The sequence below is a fragment of the Triplophysa rosa genome, linkage group LG5 (assembly GCF_024868665.1).
Source record: "Triplophysa rosa linkage group LG5, Trosa_1v2, whole genome shotgun sequence".
Classification (NCBI taxonomy): domain Eukaryota; kingdom Metazoa; phylum Chordata; class Actinopteri; order Cypriniformes; family Nemacheilidae; genus Triplophysa; species Triplophysa rosa.
Window position 1 is genome coordinate 16,629,250 of NC_079894.1, and position 20,232 is coordinate 16,649,481.

General features: G+C 36.2%; 1 protein-coding gene across 2 annotated transcripts; it reads left to right on the forward strand.

Annotated features, from left to right (window-relative positions):
- The first annotated feature begins 5,298 nt into the window (after positions 1–5,298).
- On the forward strand, positions 5,299–19,333 carry vps4b (vacuolar protein sorting 4 homolog B). Of its 2 annotated transcripts, XM_057333124.1 has the most exons (13): positions 5,299–5,427; positions 6,747–6,858; positions 6,966–7,066; positions 10,073–10,184; positions 10,357–10,504; positions 11,128–11,189; positions 11,429–11,548; positions 11,777–11,933; positions 12,513–12,661; positions 17,089–17,170; positions 17,407–17,626; positions 17,741–17,881; positions 18,581–19,333. In XM_057333124.1, the coding sequence occupies exons 1-13, from the start codon at positions 5,407–5,409 to the stop codon at positions 18,680–18,682; spliced, it is 1,527 nt and encodes a 508-aa protein (XP_057189107.1). In that variant the 5' UTR covers positions 5,299–5,406; the 3' UTR covers positions 18,683–19,333. The 2 variants fall into 2 exon arrangements, with proteins under 2 accessions (XP_057189107.1, XP_057189108.1); XM_057333125.1 differs by lacking the exons at positions 5,299–5,427; positions 6,747–6,858; positions 6,966–7,066 and adding an exon at positions 8,936–9,177.
- Positions 19,334–20,232: the final 899 nt, after the last annotated feature.

Below are 20,232 nucleotides of genomic sequence, written 5' to 3' on the forward strand. Positions count from 1 at the left end.
GTCGTGGCCTAATGGTTAGAGAGTTGGACTCGCGACCAGAAGGTTGCCGGTTGGATTCTCAGGGCCAGCGGGTAACGACTGAGGTGCCCTTGAGCAAGGCACCTTACCCCTACTTGCTCCCCGGGCGCTGCAGTGATAGCTGCCCACTGCTCCGGGTGTACGTGTGTTCATGACTTCCTGTGCGTGTGTTCACTACTCTCTGGATGGGTTAAATGCAGAGGTCACATTTTGGGTATGGGTCACCATACCTGATAAATAGGTCACTTTCAATCAGGGCATACATGTATGAGCTCACGGTGTCTCACGCCAAGAACCTGGAGAGATTGGTGATTACACAAGTGAGGAAATGGCTTGGGCTACCAAGATGCCTTAGTAACATAGGGCTGTACGGGCATGGAGCTCTCTCTCTCTTCCCATTTCAAGCCATGTGGAGGAATATAAATGCACCAAAACAAGGTTGGAGAAGACGCTCAAAGAATCCTGTGATCCTTGTGTAAGAGATGCTGCCCCAACAGTAGTGTTACGGGTTATTCGTTTTCTTGTTTTGGTTCTGTGGTTGTTCTCTTTTACAGGTAAATTGGATGCACCTGATGCTGATCGGGAGTGGTGTATTTGAGAGGCACCGGATCCTTGTGAAGGGGCCTCTTGGCGAGCTGGCCTGGACCTTTTCTTTCGTATATTCTTTTCGGCTTACGTTTTGTTTTGTTCTGTTCCATTCTATTATGTTGTGTTTGTGTTATCTATTCGTGTATATTTTGATTCCTGTTCTTTATGGAATCTTATATTGAATAAACATTCAATATTTTGTACATAATCCTTTGGGTTATTGTGGTTTTCTTGACGAGAAATGTAACAGTAGCGACAGGGAGGAAATGGAACCCAACAACAGCGTTAGGAGATGCAAAGGCAGCCCTCTGACAAAAGCACTGTGGATTATCTAATAATGAAGGCTAAATATTGGTAAAGTAAGGCTAACCCTAACCTGATCATCATTATATCAATATAAAATTCATAATTGGCAAGGAAACACCACCAAATAAACTCTTACCTTTTGAGATTTATGACAACAGTGAGGGTAGATTATATTTACAACAATAAAGCCGTTCTCATTGACATTTTCAGTTTCTATTGTCAGTCCTGACTTATAACACGATCATAACAAATCAAAATAAAAAGACTGTTCTGTTGACTATTCTCATACAGCCTCTGTCTAGGTAACCATTTGCATATTTACAAACGAATCATGTTTATATACCAAACAGTCGATAACAGTGACAGGTTGTTGAAAACGCCGTTTTGTACTAATTTCATTCAGGTGTCACCTGTGTCATACGGTAAATTGAATGTGCTGCTTCTTCCTGCAGCTCACTGTACAGAGTGATGCCGAGAGAGGGGATTCCTGCCCCAGGAAAGAGAGACTTCATGCTCGTGAGGCAGCACTGGCGACATTTTCCAACTGAATGAAAACTAAAGTTTATCCAAGAAGTCGCTAGATTTGTCGCTATGCACTTCTTCTGAACAAAGGCAGATAGAGGGCTCGTAAAAGTGACTAAATCAAGAGACAGACTTCCTAAGTTAGAAACACAGTGAAGCGCACATCAGAATGAATATATGGGAAACATTGTTACAGTATGTGAAATTTTCTTCCCCTTGCTTGGGCCCCAAGCGCACCCTGGGCTTGTGTCCATTGGATAATCCGGCCCTGGGCCTATGTCATGTGTTTAATGTTCTGCATAGTTTCTCAGTTGATGTTTCACTACAGTAGTGCAAATGCTGCAAAGTGCATGGCCAATGTGATAGACATTCTATTTATTTCTGTGTGTATCCTGGTAACTGGCATATCTATCTTTATACACTCGTGTTTTTCCTTCTTGTTCATTTATTCCGTGTTGTCATTAACCAGTACAGTATGTGGAGAAATGTCTCGACCGCCCTTGCAGCTCTATTAAACAGCACTTCAGGCAACAATGACTCTGATTCTGAAAAACATACATATAATTGCTGCACATCATTCACTTCTTTCAGGGAAATTTGCTTCCTTTGCTGTATACACACAGTAGGTTGATTTCTAGACAACAGCCAAACCAGCAAAACAAAACCAGGAATTTATAGGCACCAAAAACAAAGGGACTTATTGTAGACTTCACGAAGTTCCGCTCACACACCCGTTGACAAGATGAGCAACAGATTCTCTGGCCCCAAGAATCTCTAATGATCTCACTTAACTTAAGCAACACTGAGGATACAGTTCAACTATTTACAATGCCAAAAGAAATGTGACATAGTCATGTTATGTTTTGCTCAGGCATTCAAGATTGCACAGATTATTACATTTTTAGGATAGGAACTCTTCTGGTGGATATAGAGATAAAGGAGGCGCTTTCTTTACATTTACGCATTTGCCAGACGCTTTGGCTTACATTGCATTATCCTATACATTTGTTTCTAAGTATGTGCAATCCCCTGGGATCGAACCCACGACTTTGGTGTAGTTAGTGCCATGCTCTTACCACTGAGCTACAGCAATGCTTTAACATACAGTATGTGACCACAAAACCAGTCTTAAATAGCACTGGAATATTTATGATATATTAATAGATGACTAAATTTTTTTTTAATTTTCTTTTATACCAAAAATCATTAGGATATTAAGTTAAGATCATGTTCCATAAAGATATTTTTTAAATTTCATACCGTAAATTTATCAAAACTTTATTTGTATGAGTGGATGCAACAAAATCGTGAAAAAAATGGCTGGAAACACGCCTGCAAACTTCACTTGCTGTTGCCCGCTCTTTGAGAAGAATTACCCACTCAGGGGCTGTGTCCGAAATCCCTTACTAAATAGTATGGAAGTAGGCGATTTCGGGCGCAGCCATTTTTGAAAATGAGTTGAGTCATGAATAGTATGTCCGAAACCTCAGTATGCAAAAAACAGTAGGCGAGAAATACCCGGATGGTCTACTACTTCTGCCAAGATTCGTGAGTGTGGATCGAATGGACACTTATCTATCCCATGATGCCACGGGAGCTGAGCAACGGTCAAATTTCAAAAGTAAATCAAATAAATATAGCGGAAAACTTTAAGGCGGACGTCCGTTTTTAATGTAAGTGCCAAAAAAAACAATTTCTCGGGACTAAATTATGTTTTTATCAACGCTCAGGTGTAGGTTGTTGTTAATACGTCATAGGTCAAAGAGCATACGGGTCATATGACAATAAAACATGGTGGACGCAGTATGACCGAAATGTATTTATACTACTCCCACTCATACTATATAGACATACTGTTTTAATGGCCGATAAGTAGGTACTTATTCAAATTCAGTACGTACTGTCACAGTATGCGATTTCGGACGCAGCCAGGGTGCTTCTCAATATGCCTCCCCGTTTCCTCCGTCCTCCATCCTGTGACCCGGAAACTGATCGAGCTCAGCCATCTTTAAGGACGTCTCAATTCTCTAATTGCACCGGGAGGAGGCGGGAAGAGAGGAGGCTTTTGCTGCGTTCGAATTCGCATACTAGCCCTAATAGTAGGTACTGTTTTTGTGTTGGAATAGTAGGTATATTTAAGTGCGTGGCAAAATAGATTGCACAAACTGGGACATACTAACAGGAAGCGGAAGGGGCGGTTGTTGCCTAGACAACATTAGGGTGTGGTTTAGGGGTAGTTACATGTAATTATGCATAATGTATAGTAAATACTATAGTAAATACATGTAATATGTGTAACAAGGGCACCGTAAAATAAAGTGTTACCTAATATTCATATAGTTAATTTATTAATATAGTTAATATTAAATGTATAACATATATTTGACATACCTTATATAAATTTCTGACCACTTTTAAGCATGTTTTAACTTATTTTATTGTAGTGAGGAAAATGACATCTGCCTAAAGTACGTATTTAACTGTTTTCCAGTGTGCACTGTGTACGCTGTAGAGTCATCATTAATTGACGACGCTTTGAAGTGACGCTAAAGGGAGTGAGTATGTCATTTCACTTGATTTAATTCCTCCGTCCTCGCATCTTTTCCTTGCTCCCTTCCCTCGCATCCTGAAGGGGTGGAGCTAAGACGCGAGGGAAGGAAACGAGGACGCACAATTTGAATTGAGATGCACCCAAGGTTGATATCTATGTAGAGAATTTCTGCTTTCAGGTTCATCTAGTACTTTCCACAACGTCATTACAGCGGTAAGCCAATAGAGAGCATTAAAACAAACCTGTTTCTTCTTAGCAACGGCCAGCTACAGCGCCTCTGATGGACAACTTTAAAGGCGATTTTCTCAATATTTAGATTTTTTGCACCCTCAGATTCATTTTTTTTAATAGTTATATATATACCTCGGCCAAATATTTGTTAGTCCTATCCTAACAAACCATACATCAATGGAAAGCTTATTTATTCTGCTTTCAGATGATGTATAAATCTCAATATCGAAAAATTGACCCAACTGGTTTTGTTGTCCCCTGGTCACATATGTGACCCTGGACAACAAAACCAGTCTTATGGGTCAATTTGTCGAAATTGAGATTTGTACATAATCTGAAAGCTGAATAAATAAACGTTCTATTGATGTATGAGTTGGTAGAATAGGACAATATCTGGGTGAGATACAACCGTTTAAAACTCTGGAATCTGAGAGTGCAAAAAAATCAAAATATTGAGAAAATTGCCTTTGAAGTTGTTAATCAGAGGCACTGTGGCAGACCATCCACTCACAAAAATAAAGTTTTTATATATTTAAGGTAGGAAATTTACAAAATATCTTCATGAAACATGATCTTTACTTAATATCCTAATGATTTTTGGCATAAAAGAAAAATCCATAATCTTGACCCACACAATGTATTTTTGTCTTTTACTAAAAATGTTCCCGTGCTACTTAAGACTGGTTTTGTGATCCAGGGTCACATATTTGATTAAACTGAGCGCTGTATCATGCCTGGCTGATAGTAACAAGTACCATAAGCTATTAAACATGACTGTTACGATATTTACATTGCAAAATCAATAATAACCTTGTGTATACAGTAACACTAATGAATCTGAATATTAAAAATAGGGAAAATCTCAAAAGTAGGCCTAACCATATGGATTATATTAATAAAAATGTGGGTATTATTGTTATAATTATATGTGCAAGATGTAAATAACAATATTGGATTATCCTTTAAATTGGCTGTCAATAGCCCTATTTAGCGGGGTGTCTAAATATTTAAGTTATTGTAATATTTTTCCCAGGCTGTCTGAGAATGAAGAGGCGCTGTTTCTCAACTCAATCATTATCACGCCTCGTCTATGAGTCCAGTGGGCGTGTCGAACACGGACAAAACAGAGAACGCCAACAGCAAACGAAACTCAAACTGGCAAGTGATTTACTTCACCAAATCAGCGCTGTATGGAGCCTACAAATTTACAGGTAATCAACGTCATAGAGAAACGATTCATGTTTGTATGGTTTATTACGTTACAGATCTGCGCAACGCAAGATTATTTATTCTTAAACTTTGTATTTTAAACAAATTTAAGACTATTTCAGCGTATGACACGTAAGAGGTGTTTCAAAACCTAAAGAGCTGCTTGTATAGACACCATTTACTCTCTAGGATGCGCAAATAATGCTGTCTACATAGACAGCTCTCTGGGTTTTGAGACACAGCCATATTATTCCTAAAAGTAGCCTACATGTTAAATGTGTCAGTGTGAACATAAACATAAGAAAAATAATGTATTTCTTAGGTCTATGAATGTGAACAATTATGTGAAAATTGTTATGTGACTCTTTATTAGACTAAGAATAATATTAGTCTTTATCATACCCATGATAATCTAAATCTGTTTAAATCTGTTTTAAACTCATTATCATTTTTATTCTTTTTAAACGCATGATAAAATAAATATTATTAGTAGTATATTATTTGCTCTACTGCTTTTAATTTATGCTTTTTTAAAACAAATACAACCCAAACAGGACATTAAAATAATTAGTATTGGTGTATAAAGTGTAATAGCCTAAATTGTAAATTAATATCTTAATGGTCCTAAAATACACTTCATTTTGTTCTTGCAAGTTATGTTATCTTTAAAAAGCATTGAAAAATATTTTTCCTGTTAAATATTAAGCAATATAGTGTAGTATAGACTATGTCATGGCCCGAAATTAACTTCTGGTCTGTGAAAATTGTATTTTATATTTAATTTATATTAATTCATATTTTGTATATTAATTGTATTAAATTATTTTAAAACTACTCAACAGTTATTTATTCTTTGTGGAGGTCTGCCGGAAGTTAAAGGGAAAGTTCACCCCAAAATGAAAATTTTGTAATTATTTACTTTCTTTCTTCCCCAGAACACCAAAGAAGATATTTTGAAGAATGTCGGTAACCGACCAGCACTAGCCACTATTCACTTCTATTGTATTGACACAAAACCAATGCAAGTGAATGGGGTCCAGTTAACAACATTCTTCAAAATATCTTCTTTTGTGTTTGAAATTACAAGTGGCTGTGTAAATGATGGCAGAATTTTTATTTTTGGGTAACCTATCACTTTAAGTTTGGGTCACATAATATTGTTGCTGCTGAAATGGTTTTTAATAGTTCTGCAGATGTATTAGGTTACACTTTCTCTAAGACTATCTATAGACTATATATATTTGGCTTTATTATATCTCAAACTTCATATGAGTCTTCAGTTAATATTTTATAAGCTCAAATGCAATATTTCAAATTACAGAAAGCTATAGCTGTAGCTAACAAAGCATCACAGGAGGACCAAGCTGGAAACTATGAAGAGGCTGTTAAGTCTTATCAACATGCAGTGAAGTATTTTCTGCATATAGTAAAACGTGAGCGCATTTTATGTCATAATATGTTTACAGTACCTTACAATGGTCTGTTCCACAATCTGCCTGACATCTAGTGATTTTAACCTCTTTTGTTTGAATGCATTTAGGTGAACCGCAGGGTAAAGAGGGCAATCAGAAGATCAGAGAGAAGTGTAAGCAGTATCTTGACAGAGCAGAAGAGCTTCAAGACTATCTTGATAAGAAAGAGGTTATTATCGATAATACATCTATCACTAATTTCTTTATGAATGTACTAATATGTCCGAGCAGTGGCGGTTAGGTATCACTTTATAAAACCTACCAGATTTAGTTTTTTTAGGGGTGTCATTCCCCTTGTTGTTTAAATGAAATTTGTTTAAAATACATATTATTTAAAAAAACAATGATGGATTAATATAGAATTCTACTGAGACCACTCCTGTTCTTCAGCATGGTGCCAAATTAACCATAGCCCAGTTTGACTGTATTTGTATATGTTGCCTTGCCACTATAAGAAACGGAGGCTGTGACTTAAAAATAGGTCTGGTCCTAAGTTTCTCCTCAGAAACATACTATACTTTATTACTTACACTGGACGTCTTAGAGTTTGTGTCCTAAAAAAAGTATGTAAAACTAAACCTGACATGTCTTTCTGTCTCTGCTGGTTATATTGTTGTCTGTGCTGGTATAAGCCTCCGAGTAATTTCATGGTCTTTGGCATGGGCAAGCATGGCAAACATCTTTATTGTAGTTGTTGATTGAATACTTGTCTTTTTATTGTAGAATTTAAAGTTCAAGTAACAGAAAGTTAAGATAAGGCTTTTTTTCTGTTAATGACAACTGATATCTGAAAAATGAATGGCAAGCTTGTTGAGTGTTTAATGTAATTGACATGAAGCCTGCTGCCTGTTGCAACAATTGCTTATGTTGAACCTTTGCAGTTGACCCTACACAATTAACAAGGGTTTGTTGCAACTGGACACTGCATTTGTGTGCTGTACTGTAGTTTACCTGTCTCATATGATTATTATTATACGTCGTTTATGATTTTGAAATTATGCTCTGGAAGGAGGGCTCTTGAGAAGACATATAGGGCATGATGATGCTTTGTTGCCCCTCCTCTCAGTTTACATTAAATCTCTGGTCATCTGAAGGTCTGGTCATCTCTAGATAAATGTCTAGGTAAACATCCTCATATAGTTCTAGAAGGTGACTTGGTTGTTCTACATTTGGACAGTGACGTATTGAATGATTTTCCACATACCGTGGGGTGTTGTTTTTGAAGTTTGTTTTAAGGGTGTTGGTTTATGTTCTGGTTTGGTTCTTTTTGTGCAAGTGAAAAGGTTGGTGTTGCCTATCCTAAGCACTGTTCTGTCATTAGCCATATTATAAGACCACCATGAAAGGTTAGGTTGTTTATGCTGCCATATGAAATAAAGTAATTGAATAAACTTGACACACCAACTAAAGCCACAAAACAGAACACAGAATTCATACAATCCATTGCTAATACCAGGTGTGTTTGACATCAGCCGATCTTTGTCTTGTTGATTCTCGTGGTGGGAGGAGTTGAAAAGAGAACCCTGAAGTAGGTAACAATGTGTTCAAGAATATAGCCCGCCCTATACTGTTTGTAATCCCAAATGTATAAATTAGTTACTAATTAAAACAATATTCCAAAGAAAGCTTGTCTAAAACATTACATTTAGAGAAAGTTAACAAATGAAGAATGTCAAAAATTTTCAATTTCATAAATGGCACTCAGGGGCATGACAGCATCCACTTAAAGCAAATATGGAAAATTATTTAAAATGTGTCATTATACTCTCTTAATTGTAATGAAATATCATTATTCTTTCAAATATAGGCCTACGTATAATATTTTTTTTCAATAGGCCTATTATGAAAATGAACTGTAGTTGAATGGACTCAGTTTTAGTTAAAACGATAAGTATCAAAACAACCTGCGATCTAAACGATATGACTTAAACTATGACTTAAACTTTCATTACGTAAGTTATGACTTATTTATTGTCCCCGAAGCAGGAAAGGGTGCGTCACATAGGCGTGTCTTGGGCGCGATACGTAATGACATTTTTGGAACACGTGAGCGTCGAGGCGGAAGTGACATTCGACATTTTATTGCGGAAGTTGTTTTTCCGTTGTTATTCAACGATCTCAAAAAAAGTACAGAAATTTGACCAGATTGCGGTGTTTCGCTTTTTTATATGTGAAGAGCGTTTAAGTGACGTCTTGGTGATATAACACTATTCATATTTTCCAAACACATCGTGTTGTCTTCATTTTTCAGCCCTTATGGCTGCCAACAACAACTTGCAGGTAAGTTCCAAAACAAATATCTCATCGACTGACATCAATAACGTTCATTTGTGGGTTGAATTAAAATATATATCACGGTTGGAATATCTGTAGCCTATATTATTATAGTTGATCATGTTACTTTTGTAATAAATATTTTGAAATGGTTACCCATTTCCCACCAGCTCTCTCGTGTTTTTCTTTTAACTTAAAATTCAAAGCCTTGAAAAGGTTTTGTCAGTGTTTAATGTAGATGAGATTTCAAATGGCATCTTAAATGTTTTGGCGAGTTCAAAATAAGACAATGACGTTTAGCATGTTAGATCAGATGAGCTAACTGTACAGTATGCTTGGTTTAATCGTCTAACCTGAAGATCAAATCCTTGTTTTCAAATTCTACACTTAAATATAATAGTTTCGCCGTGTTAAAAAGACCATCTTACCAAAACACAAAACATAGCTTGTTCAGTAGAAGAGTGGATGTTAGCAATGTAGGCTACAGTAAACTACATTGTGATCTAGCAAATTGAGTTGATAATAATGTCAAAATACGTTGTCAGAAATACAGTGGTTGATTTTTAATCCCACTTTCATAAATATCCAGCACTTCTGACAACAGTACAATGCTAAGCTGATACTTGAAAACTTGGTCATGGTTGCTCCTATTCACTGTAAAGACAAATGACAGCAAACACAGAGATAATAGAATCCATATTCATCATTGTTTGTTTTGGAGGTATGGTGTTGAACACATGCTTTTCTGTGACTCTTTCTCTTGAGCCTTTTGGCCTGTGTTCTGTCTGTTAAAATATCTTCACATACAGCTATCCTTACGTTTCCCCAAATTAAACCTGTTATTATGACCATTTATATTAAAGTGTTTCTATAAAAATGATTGCTTATATCTACCACACAGAAAGCTATAGATCTCGCCAGTAAGGCAGCTCAGGAGGATAAGGCCGAAAACTATGAAGAGGCCCTGCGTCTATACCAGCATGCTGTTCAGTACTTTCTTCATGTTGTTAAATGTAAGTATGCTGAAAAACATCTCTGTCTTTATGTCTGTTTATCAGGCCAAATTATTTTAGAAACAGATTTTAGGTGTCCTGAGTGGGGTAAATGCACTAAAACAAAATAAACTGATGTATTGTAACTGCATTGTCTCTATAACATGACTCGCTTTGTTTGTTTCTCATAAAGATGAAGCACAGGGCGATAAGGCCAAACAAAGCATCCGGGCAAAATGTGCTGAGTATCTGGACCGGGCTGAAAAATTGAAAGAGTATTTGAAGAAAAAAGAAAAGGCCCCAGCGAAGCCTGTGAAGGAGTCCCAGTCCAGTGATAAAGGGTGGGTGATGTGGATTAAAAGAAGACAAAATTCTCACAACATTGCTAAATTAACAGTAATCATTCACAACTCACTCAAATATATACAATATAGAAATCACTTTATATAGTTAAAGTTCCAGTATTAAAAATATATAAAAATGGATTGACCTGGCAAGTATATTGGGTGACCAGAAATGTGGTATTATTTGCGTTGGAAAGGCTCTGTGTGTTTATTCATGTATATGCCAAATTATATTGCACAGTGAATCATTTTTTAATCGTGATAATGATTTTATCTTCCAGCATAATAAGCCTATTTGTTGCGATATTAATGTGTTAACAGCAAGCACACAACATCATCATGATAAATTCAGAAGTTGTTCATTTTGTCAATTTGTGGGGTCACAAACGTTCAACGGCAGCAAATTAAAACATGTTAATTGGCTGTAAAGTGTAATAATTATCCGTAACTGACAGAATAATCGTAATTATTAATCCTGCGTAACATTTTTGCGCAAATCGTGATTATAATGTTGTCCTATTGTGCATAGATAAGGGAGCAAACTTCCCTTTCTGCTCTTTCTCTTATTATGGTTTTTATAGTTCTGGTTGTGTAGTTCACATTTTATTTTTTATTTATAGAAATGAGAGTGATGAAGGAGAAGGAGACCCAGAGAAAAAGAAATTTCAGAACCAACTTTCAGGTTAGTTAATCCCTATCCACCGTCATACATTACTTGGTTAAGAGGAGCATTCTGACCAGCCTGACACGGCAACATTTTATCAACCAGTGGTGGGAATTTGAGTCGATTTGTTTGTCTAACCAAGATGTATCTTTGATGTTGAGTACAACCAGGATACATAAAGCAAGTTTCTTAAATCCCAGTCTTACTGCTTTCGGATTACAAGTTTTAATATACTAATAGTTGATGTTTTATCACAGGAGCTATTGTCATGGAGAAACCCAATATTAATTGGAATGATGTTGCTGGATTAGAAGGGGCCAAAGAGGCCTTAAAAGAAGCCGTCATTCTGCCAATCAAATTCCCACATCTTTTCACAGGCAAGTGGCTTTCCTTAGCATTAATATACTACTCTGAGAGGCACCCGTGTTATTGGGGATTGGGCTTTGATTTGGTGGTTTGGAATGTGATCTGATCAAGAGGGAGAGCTATTGAGAGCTATTGTTGTATCCAGTTATCAAAAGCTAAATTTGAACAAATCCTGTAAAAAGTGAATCCCAGGACTGTCTGCCAGATGTGACTAATAATTCAGGTTCTGTCTATTGTAGGGAAAAGAACTCCTTGGAGGGGCATTCTACTCTTCGGACCTCCTGGCACGGGTAAATCTTACCTGGCCAAAGCTGTAGCGACAGAAGCCAACAATTCCACATTCTTCTCTATTTCCTCCTCAGACCTGGTATCCAAGTGGCTGGGAGAGAGTGAAAAGTGAGTCTTTAGCTTGTGGGGGAATGGGTCTGGTTATGGTTATAGTCATGTGATCATATGTTTAAGCATGTGGACTGGGTATGCACTGATATAATTGAAAGTTTATCTGGAAATGGACACAAAATATCATTTAAATGAGCACTGAGAAAATGATTTGACAGATCTGATTGGCCTAAGGTTGAAACCACCAGTGTTTTGCATTTCCTGTGCTTTCTGATACATTGTAAGGAAGATGGTGCGGTTGGGCTGTTGCAGAAATGTGTTATTCAAAGAAATGGCTAAACCTAAAACTTACACATTGCTGTGTTTTCGTTCCTCTGATTGTGATAACTGCAAAAACAGTGTACGTGTACTGTGAATTATTGATATTGAATATAGTTTCATAAATCAGTCATATTTGGCTTTTTATTTGTTGCCAAAGGTATTGATTTGGGTTATAATTATCATTGATATCAGAGGCTGGAATTGGATCAAAACTAAAGTTTTGCTTGTTTTAGATTAGTTTTAAATTATTGTGAGTTCTGTTGAAATTAAGAGAAAGTCTTCTGCAATCTTAAATTGCTTCATTCATCTCCTCAGACTGGTGAAGACCTTGTTTTCTTTGGCGCGAGAACACAAGCCTTCGATTATCTTCATCGATGAGATTGATTCACTTTGCGGCTCCAGAAGCGAGAATGAAAGTGAAGCAGCTCGCAGAATCAAGACAGAGTTTCTTGTCCAGATGCAAGGTGATGTGAAAGATAATGATTTATTATTTACATTGTGAGCTACAACATGTTGGCATTTGTTTTATTGGCTTTATTTAAATAAATGTTGAAAGTGTATCACTACTGTAATCAGTATTGAGAATAATTCAATAAAAAAAACCTGACATGCTTGGACAAATTAAAGTAATAAGAATTTCAGGGCAAATTTGTTTGTCATTGGCATAATACCATAAATTAACTCCAAATTAGGGATGGGCATTTTTCAATAATTTCATATTCGAATATTTGAGCTAATAAAAACGAATATTCGTTTATTTAAATCAAGTTAATAATGACGTAATTTGTTACGTTTTTATTTTGTCACAATTTCACATCAAGCTTATAATTATCATTAAATATTCATAACGCATTAATATTATATCCTGTATAAAGGTTTTTTAATGTTGAAAAAAAGAACAAATAGAAAAATACATAAAAACTGCATTTAAACCTGCGCGGAACGGTATTATACAAAACCCAACGTATATTGACAGTCTGTGATATATGGTTATCTTGTTTATTTTGTTTTACATGTTCTTGATAAGAAAAACAAGCATATAGGTCTATTTTACTCTGGTGAAAGTCTGTTCAACAAGCCGACGGTTAACAAACCGACAGCAGAGAAAATGCGCTGCTCTTCTCTAACTCCCGGTAACAAAACCTAGATCTGACAAGAATATCTGGCTTTATTGTTTATAATGTTGATAATAAATAAAGTAAACAGGCTTGATACCTCCATGCCGACTGTTAAGATCCTAAAAATACCCTGCAACAAAGACTTGAACCACTGTAGTGCTGGTTTCCCTGTTTATTACGAGACTAGATATTTCCTGCTGATCAGCACCGCATATAAATATCGTTTTCTTTGTCGTTCACGGTCAGTGTCTGTCTTGTTTAGCTTTGCTTTGCATTTGCATTAATAAATAAGGTAGACCTATTTATTTCAACTAAAGTAAGGAATTTTTAAACAGCGCGTTTTTAAACAAACAAAAAAAGCATCCGTGTGAATTTATTTACAGGCTGTAACTTGAAGGTGATGACCCTATTTGAACTTCTAGAAGGAAAAATTATGCTTTAATGTGTGGAAAAAGGTGCCAGTCTTATGTTAAGGCCAAATTCACTAAGAACAACCGCTCCTAACAAGTTATGGTAATAAATGAATTATTGTTAATCATTTAATATTACGTTGGTATTGTTATACCTAATGTAAGTAATAGGGATGCTCCGATCAGGATTTTTGCAGCCGATACCGAGTACCGATTTTCTGTCATCATGATCGGCCGATACCGATCCCGATTTTGATGCTTTAAGCTTTATATAACTGATATAAGCTTTCTAGTCACTGTTTGCAAAATAATCTGTAATTTGATAAATATTTTAATAAAATCATATAAGGGCAATTAAAAGTAAACTTCCCCTTTTAAAACCATCCCTTTTTAAACATTGCAGTTCTTATTTTGACCACATAATTAAATTAAATTACTAACAGCAACTCTCTTCTGTCTAATGATTTTATAGGTAATTTACTACACATTGTCATATAAATAAACTGTAAATAAATACTGTGGATTATTTAGACTAAATCTTATCAGCCACTGTTGCTAAATGGCCTAAGCACACTAACGTTCGGCGGTGTTTTGAGTGACAGATTTGATGGATTCGGATAGTGAGTCTTCTGAGTTCATTGTTTGACATATCTGTTCTTTTAACCGTTCATTTAAACGAATCAGTTCAAATGAGTCATCATGTCATGAATCGAACATTAGCAGATGTTAAGTACACGTTGTGTCTGTGTGTTTATGACAGACATCGCAAAAGAAAGAAGTTAACACAGAAACCACTTTATCATTGGATAGGATTGATTTTCGTTTATTAAAAGTGTGGTTTATGTCACCTGCGTCATGTGCGTGTCAGAGAAGAAAAGCTAACCCGTTTTCTTAAACACAACTCTATGGAAGCCCGTTTTTTTTATTATTTTATAAGTCATTATTATGACTTAGTTTCTCAAAATAATGAGAAACTAAGTCGAAATTTCGACTTAGTAACTCATAATAATGACTTAGTATCTCATAATAATGAGAAACTAAGTCGAAATTTCGACTTAGTAACTCATAATAATGACTTAGTATCTCATAATAATGAGAAACTCATAATAATGACTTAGTATCTCAAAATAATGACTTAGTATCTCAAAATAATGAGAAACTAAGTCAAAATTTCGACTTAGTAACTCATAATAATAAGAAACTAACTCATAATAATGACTTAATATCTCATAATAATGACTTAGTATCTCATAATAAGGACTTAGTATCTCATAATAATGACTTAATATCTCATAATAAGTATCTCATTTGAACGCGCAGGGTACCCCTTTGGCGTCGTTTTTCAACGTGAAGGGCACGTTTAGCATAAAACGCTATCCGGGCATCTGGTGTGTAAACTTACAGTGGCTTGAAAAAGTGTTCACACCCCCTTCATTTTATTCACATTTTGTTATGCTGCTGCCTTATCTTAAACTACTTAAAAAATTTTTTTTTTACATTAATCTACACTCCATGCACAATAATGACAAAACAAAAAACTGATTTTTGACAGCTTTGCAAATTTATTAAAAATAAAAAACATAAATAAGTACATTGCATTAGTATTCACACCCTTTTCTGGGACACTTGAAATTTAGCTCAGAAGCATTAGGTTTGCTTGTTGATGTTTATACACTTCGAGTGGCGTTAACCTGTGCCAAATTCAATTGAATAAGTATGATTTGGAGCGGCACATACCGCTCTATAAAGGGTGCAACAGCTGAAAATGCATATCAAAGTAAAAACCAAGACATGAGGTCAAAAGAACTGCCAGTAGAGCTTTGAGACAGGATTGTATCAAGGCACAGATCTGGGGAACACTTCTGAAAAAAATCTGCTGTATTGAAGGTTCACAGAAGCATGTAGCCTCCATTTATCCTCAATGAAAGAGGTTTGGAACCACCAGATCTCTTACTTGACCTGACCTCCTGTCCAAACTGAGCCATCGATGGAGAAGGGTCTTGGTTAGAGCGGTGACCAAGAAGCTGATGATTACTCTGGTTGAGCTCCATGATCATATATAGAGATGGGAGAAACTTACAGAAGGACAAACATCACTTCAACACTCCACCAATCTGGGCTTTATGGCTTAGTGGCCAGACTCAAGCCTTTGCTCAGTGAAGACACATGGAAACTTGAAATATGCAAAAACATACTTCAACTAATCTTTCAAACTGTCAGAAACAAGATATTCTGGTCTGATGAATCTCAGATTCATGCATCATGTCTGGAGAAAAACAAGCACTGCTCAACACCTGTACAATACCATCTCAACAGTAAAGTGTAGTGGAAACAGCATCATGATGTGGGGGTGTTTTTCAGCTTCAGGGACTGTACACAAAATACGGAGATAATGATCATGAAAACCTAGCCCAGAACATTCAGAACCTCGGACAGGGCAGAAGGTTCATTCTCCAACATGACAATGATCCTAAGCACACAACTAAAACAATGCAAGAGTGGCTTATGGACAACTCTGTCTATGTCCTTGAGTGGCCCAGCTAGTGCTTGAACCCAACTGAACATCTCTGTAGAAACCTGAAAATGTCTGTCTACTGATGATCTCCATCCAACCTGACAGAGTTTGAGAGGATCTGAGGAGAAGAATGGCAGAAAATTGCCAAATGCAGATGTGTAAAGCTTTTCACATCATACCCAAAAAGATTTGAGTCTGTAAAGGTGCTTTAACCATTTTCTGAGTTGAGGTTTTGAATACTTATGCAATGTACTTTTTTTTGTTTTTTATTTTTAATAAATTTGCAAAGCTGTCAAAAATCAGTTTTTTGTTTTGTCATTATTGTGCATGGAGTGTAGATTAATGTAAAAAAATAATCATTTAAAGTAGTTTAAGATAAGGCAGCAGCATAACAAAATGTGAATAAAATGAAGGGGGTGTGAACACTTTTTCAAGCCACTGTAAAATATTTAAACTAGATTGCGATCTGAGTGAACAAAGATTTCGGAACACATACAAATAATTTTTTATATTTTCTGTATATTATAAAATAATTACAGATGAAGTGAAGAAACGTTAAATAAAACGTGACAACTCTATGATCTTCTGTAGCGGTAACTTAACCTTGTGGTGACAGTTTTATATTTATGAAAAATAAGAATATTCAAATAGCTTTTTAATATTCGAACAGTTATTGCGGATCGAATATTCTAACATTCGTGCACATCACTACTCCAAATATAACTTTCTTTATTTTTCTTAGAATTTTGGGGTGAAATGTGATTCTGTTACTTTATTGTATGAGCATTTATATATATTTATATTTATAATTTATATTTATTGTCTAATGCAGATTTCTGATTTTATAGGTGTTGGTAATGACAACGAAGGGATCCTGGTGCTGGGAGCAACGAATATCCCTTGGACGTTGGACTCGGCTATCAGAAGACGGTAATAATTTGTTTCCATGCTGCCGCCATTGAAAGCTCGCTGGGTTTTGCAACACAGCATGTGTCAGTATTCGTCATCTGATTAAAAACACAAGAATCTGATACCTAAACAGGTTTTTCAACTCCTTCGTCTTACGTGTGAGCTAAAGAGCATGAATCAGTATGAAGCATGCAAAATGTTTCCGGGGAAGATCTACAGGTCACAAACTTTTAACAATCCGTATCTGTGGTGTTTAGGTTCGAGAAGCGTATCTACATCCCCCTGCCGGAAGAGCACGCTCGTGCGTTTATGTTTAAGCTGAACCTGGGCTCCACACCTAACAGCCTCACCGAATCAGACTTCAACACTCTGGGCAAGAAGACAGATGGTTACTCTGGTGCTGACGTCAGTGTTATAGTCCGAGATGCTCTCATGCAGCCTGTCAGGAAGGTCCAGTCCGCCACTCACTTTAAACGGGTGAGTTCAGCCAGTCCTTGTGTAAACTTTGAATTACGCAAAATACAGACCTGAATATAACATACTGAAATGAATTTCTGGAATTATTAATCACATAAATATTTTTTTCATTAGGTACGGGGACCATCGAGAAGTGACCCAAACATTGTAGTTGACGACCTCCTTACCCCTTGCTCCCCGGGCGACCCCCAGGCTGTTGAGATGACGTGGATGAACGTTCCTGGAGAGAAGCTTTTGGAACCAATTGTTTCTATGGTAAGCATGTTTTCAGTTTTCTAACCTGGACATTCTGATCACTATGAGTAATCAGTACTGTACATGCTGTTATTATACACCCTTTATATGTGATTATCATTCCTGAGAAAAAAGTATATTACATAGAAAGAAGAATACTGTGTCCTTTGTATGTATACTGTATACAGAAATCTCCATTATATAAGTTTTATTGTATTGTGTTGTTTTTAACTCGTGTTACATAATGTTAAGCTGTTGCAGATGTAATGTTAATTTTTATTAATCATAGTCATTGTTTACACCCAAATTCCAAATAAAATTGTACACTTTAATTCACAGGATAATTCAATAATATGCATTACCACTGTGTTTGGTTAATATAAAAGAACAATGTTGTTGTTACTGCAAAAAGTAAAATGTGTTTGGTTACACTGGCAACCCCTATAGACTACGTCAGAAGACGTGAACAACACTGGTCCATAAGAACTTCCTGTTTCAGTGTTTTAACACTACGCAAATGTTTGAATAAACCAACCAACAGAACCTTTATAACCAAATCAAAACGCTAAACTAATATCTTTAAGATTTAATCAAATATGTAAGATGTAAAAAAAATACTAAATAAATATATACTGAAACCAGAAGTGCATCTGGACCATTGTTTACATCCTGCAAAGTGGTCTATATAATCTATATTTCTACAAAAACAATTTTACACAGTCGGACATGTTGAGGTCTCTTGCCAACGCAAAGCCCACCGTCAACGAACAGGATCTGGACAAGCTGAAGAAGTTCACTGAAGACTTTGGACAGGAGGGTTGAAAAGAGCCGGTCTTTCCTGAAGCCAAAGCAAACTAATTGTAATTAATTGTAACATCATCCCTTCTCACGGCCCTCTCTTCCTTTCATACCAATATTCTTCCTCTGACCAACAAGTCCCACAGCTCAGGCTGAAGGTTAAATGTAACCAGAAATGTGTATTACTTCAAAGCTCTCTATACCATCGTCTGAACTGAATTTTGTCCACTTATCTGTTAATAGCTGCTCTGCGTCTGAGGCAGCCTAAGTACCTGCTGAGGTTTAAGACCATCATGCACCCTTAATCGTTTAGTCTGGCAATCTCAAACCTAATCATTTGTGTAAAACAATTAGCAGTTTTAAAGAGACTATTTTTTGCAGTGACTAAACATCGAAGGAGTACAAGTATCTAAACGGACACAATAGTTAAGCTCATTGACACAAAGACTTTTCATCCCCAGCTTAAAATATTTTTGATTATTGTTTATGGGCCTATCTTGGAAAGAGAAAAACGTTTCAATGGCTCTGTATTGTTTTTGTAAAGACCCTTTTTTTATGGGTGGAGGTGCAGATTTTGTTCACAGGCGTGTAATAAGTGCTCTCATTTTACATAAATATAAAGACTGCTTCTCATTTGAATATGTGCAATGGGATTCGATACAACACTTCCCTAAACACTTTGAAGAGTTATAGCCAGGGTCCCTCTTAAATAAGGATTCGACGTATACTACATATGTTTTTGTTGCTGTCTACAGCTTTGACTATTGCTGTAATATTCCTTCACTGAGACATGAGCTACATGATGTGTTCAGGGGCCAATGTTTGACTAAAGCGTTTGGTTTATTGTCAGTTCACTTACTGACACTCAGCACACAATGTGCCTTCTCTGCATTTTTCTCCTCTTTGTTTGTCTGGTCCTTCTTCCTCTAGCTTCATACACACAGATGCTTACATACGGATACTTCCCTAGCTACATATGCTTTTTATAAGCAGAATGTTTGGGAAGTATTGGATGATATTTGCACATTTCATTTACACCTGTACAACTATCTATATCAAACTGTATACTCCTATGCACTTAGGGTGTGGTTTGTCATTTGAGAACCTATAAGACATTGTACTATTAGAATAGCAAAAATGTAGGCATGTTTGGTTTGTTTAAACACAGTTTCCAGTTTTTAAGTGGTCAAGGTTTGGTTTAGCTTGTTCATTTTATTATTCACATGTAAATAAAGGTTGAAATGAAGTAACTTGTCCTTGAATTGTTTTTAAATCGCCTTAATGCCACACGGAAAATTGGCCCTATATCACTGAAATTAATGTCTTGAGAAATAACATATGTTTCTGTGACAGCTCCAGAACAAGGGAAAAAAAGTTGGGGAGGCGTAATTCCACACTTGTTTTAGTCAACCAGAAACCGTTTTTGATTGTCAATCGTTTTTGCGTTTAGTGTTAATGGTTTCACGTTCTATGGAAGGTGTGGTGTTGAAATTCATTGATTATTATGACTTGGTTTGAAAAAACGACCGAAATCTAAGGCTGGGAATCGATTCCAAAAAGAATCAAGTACAAAA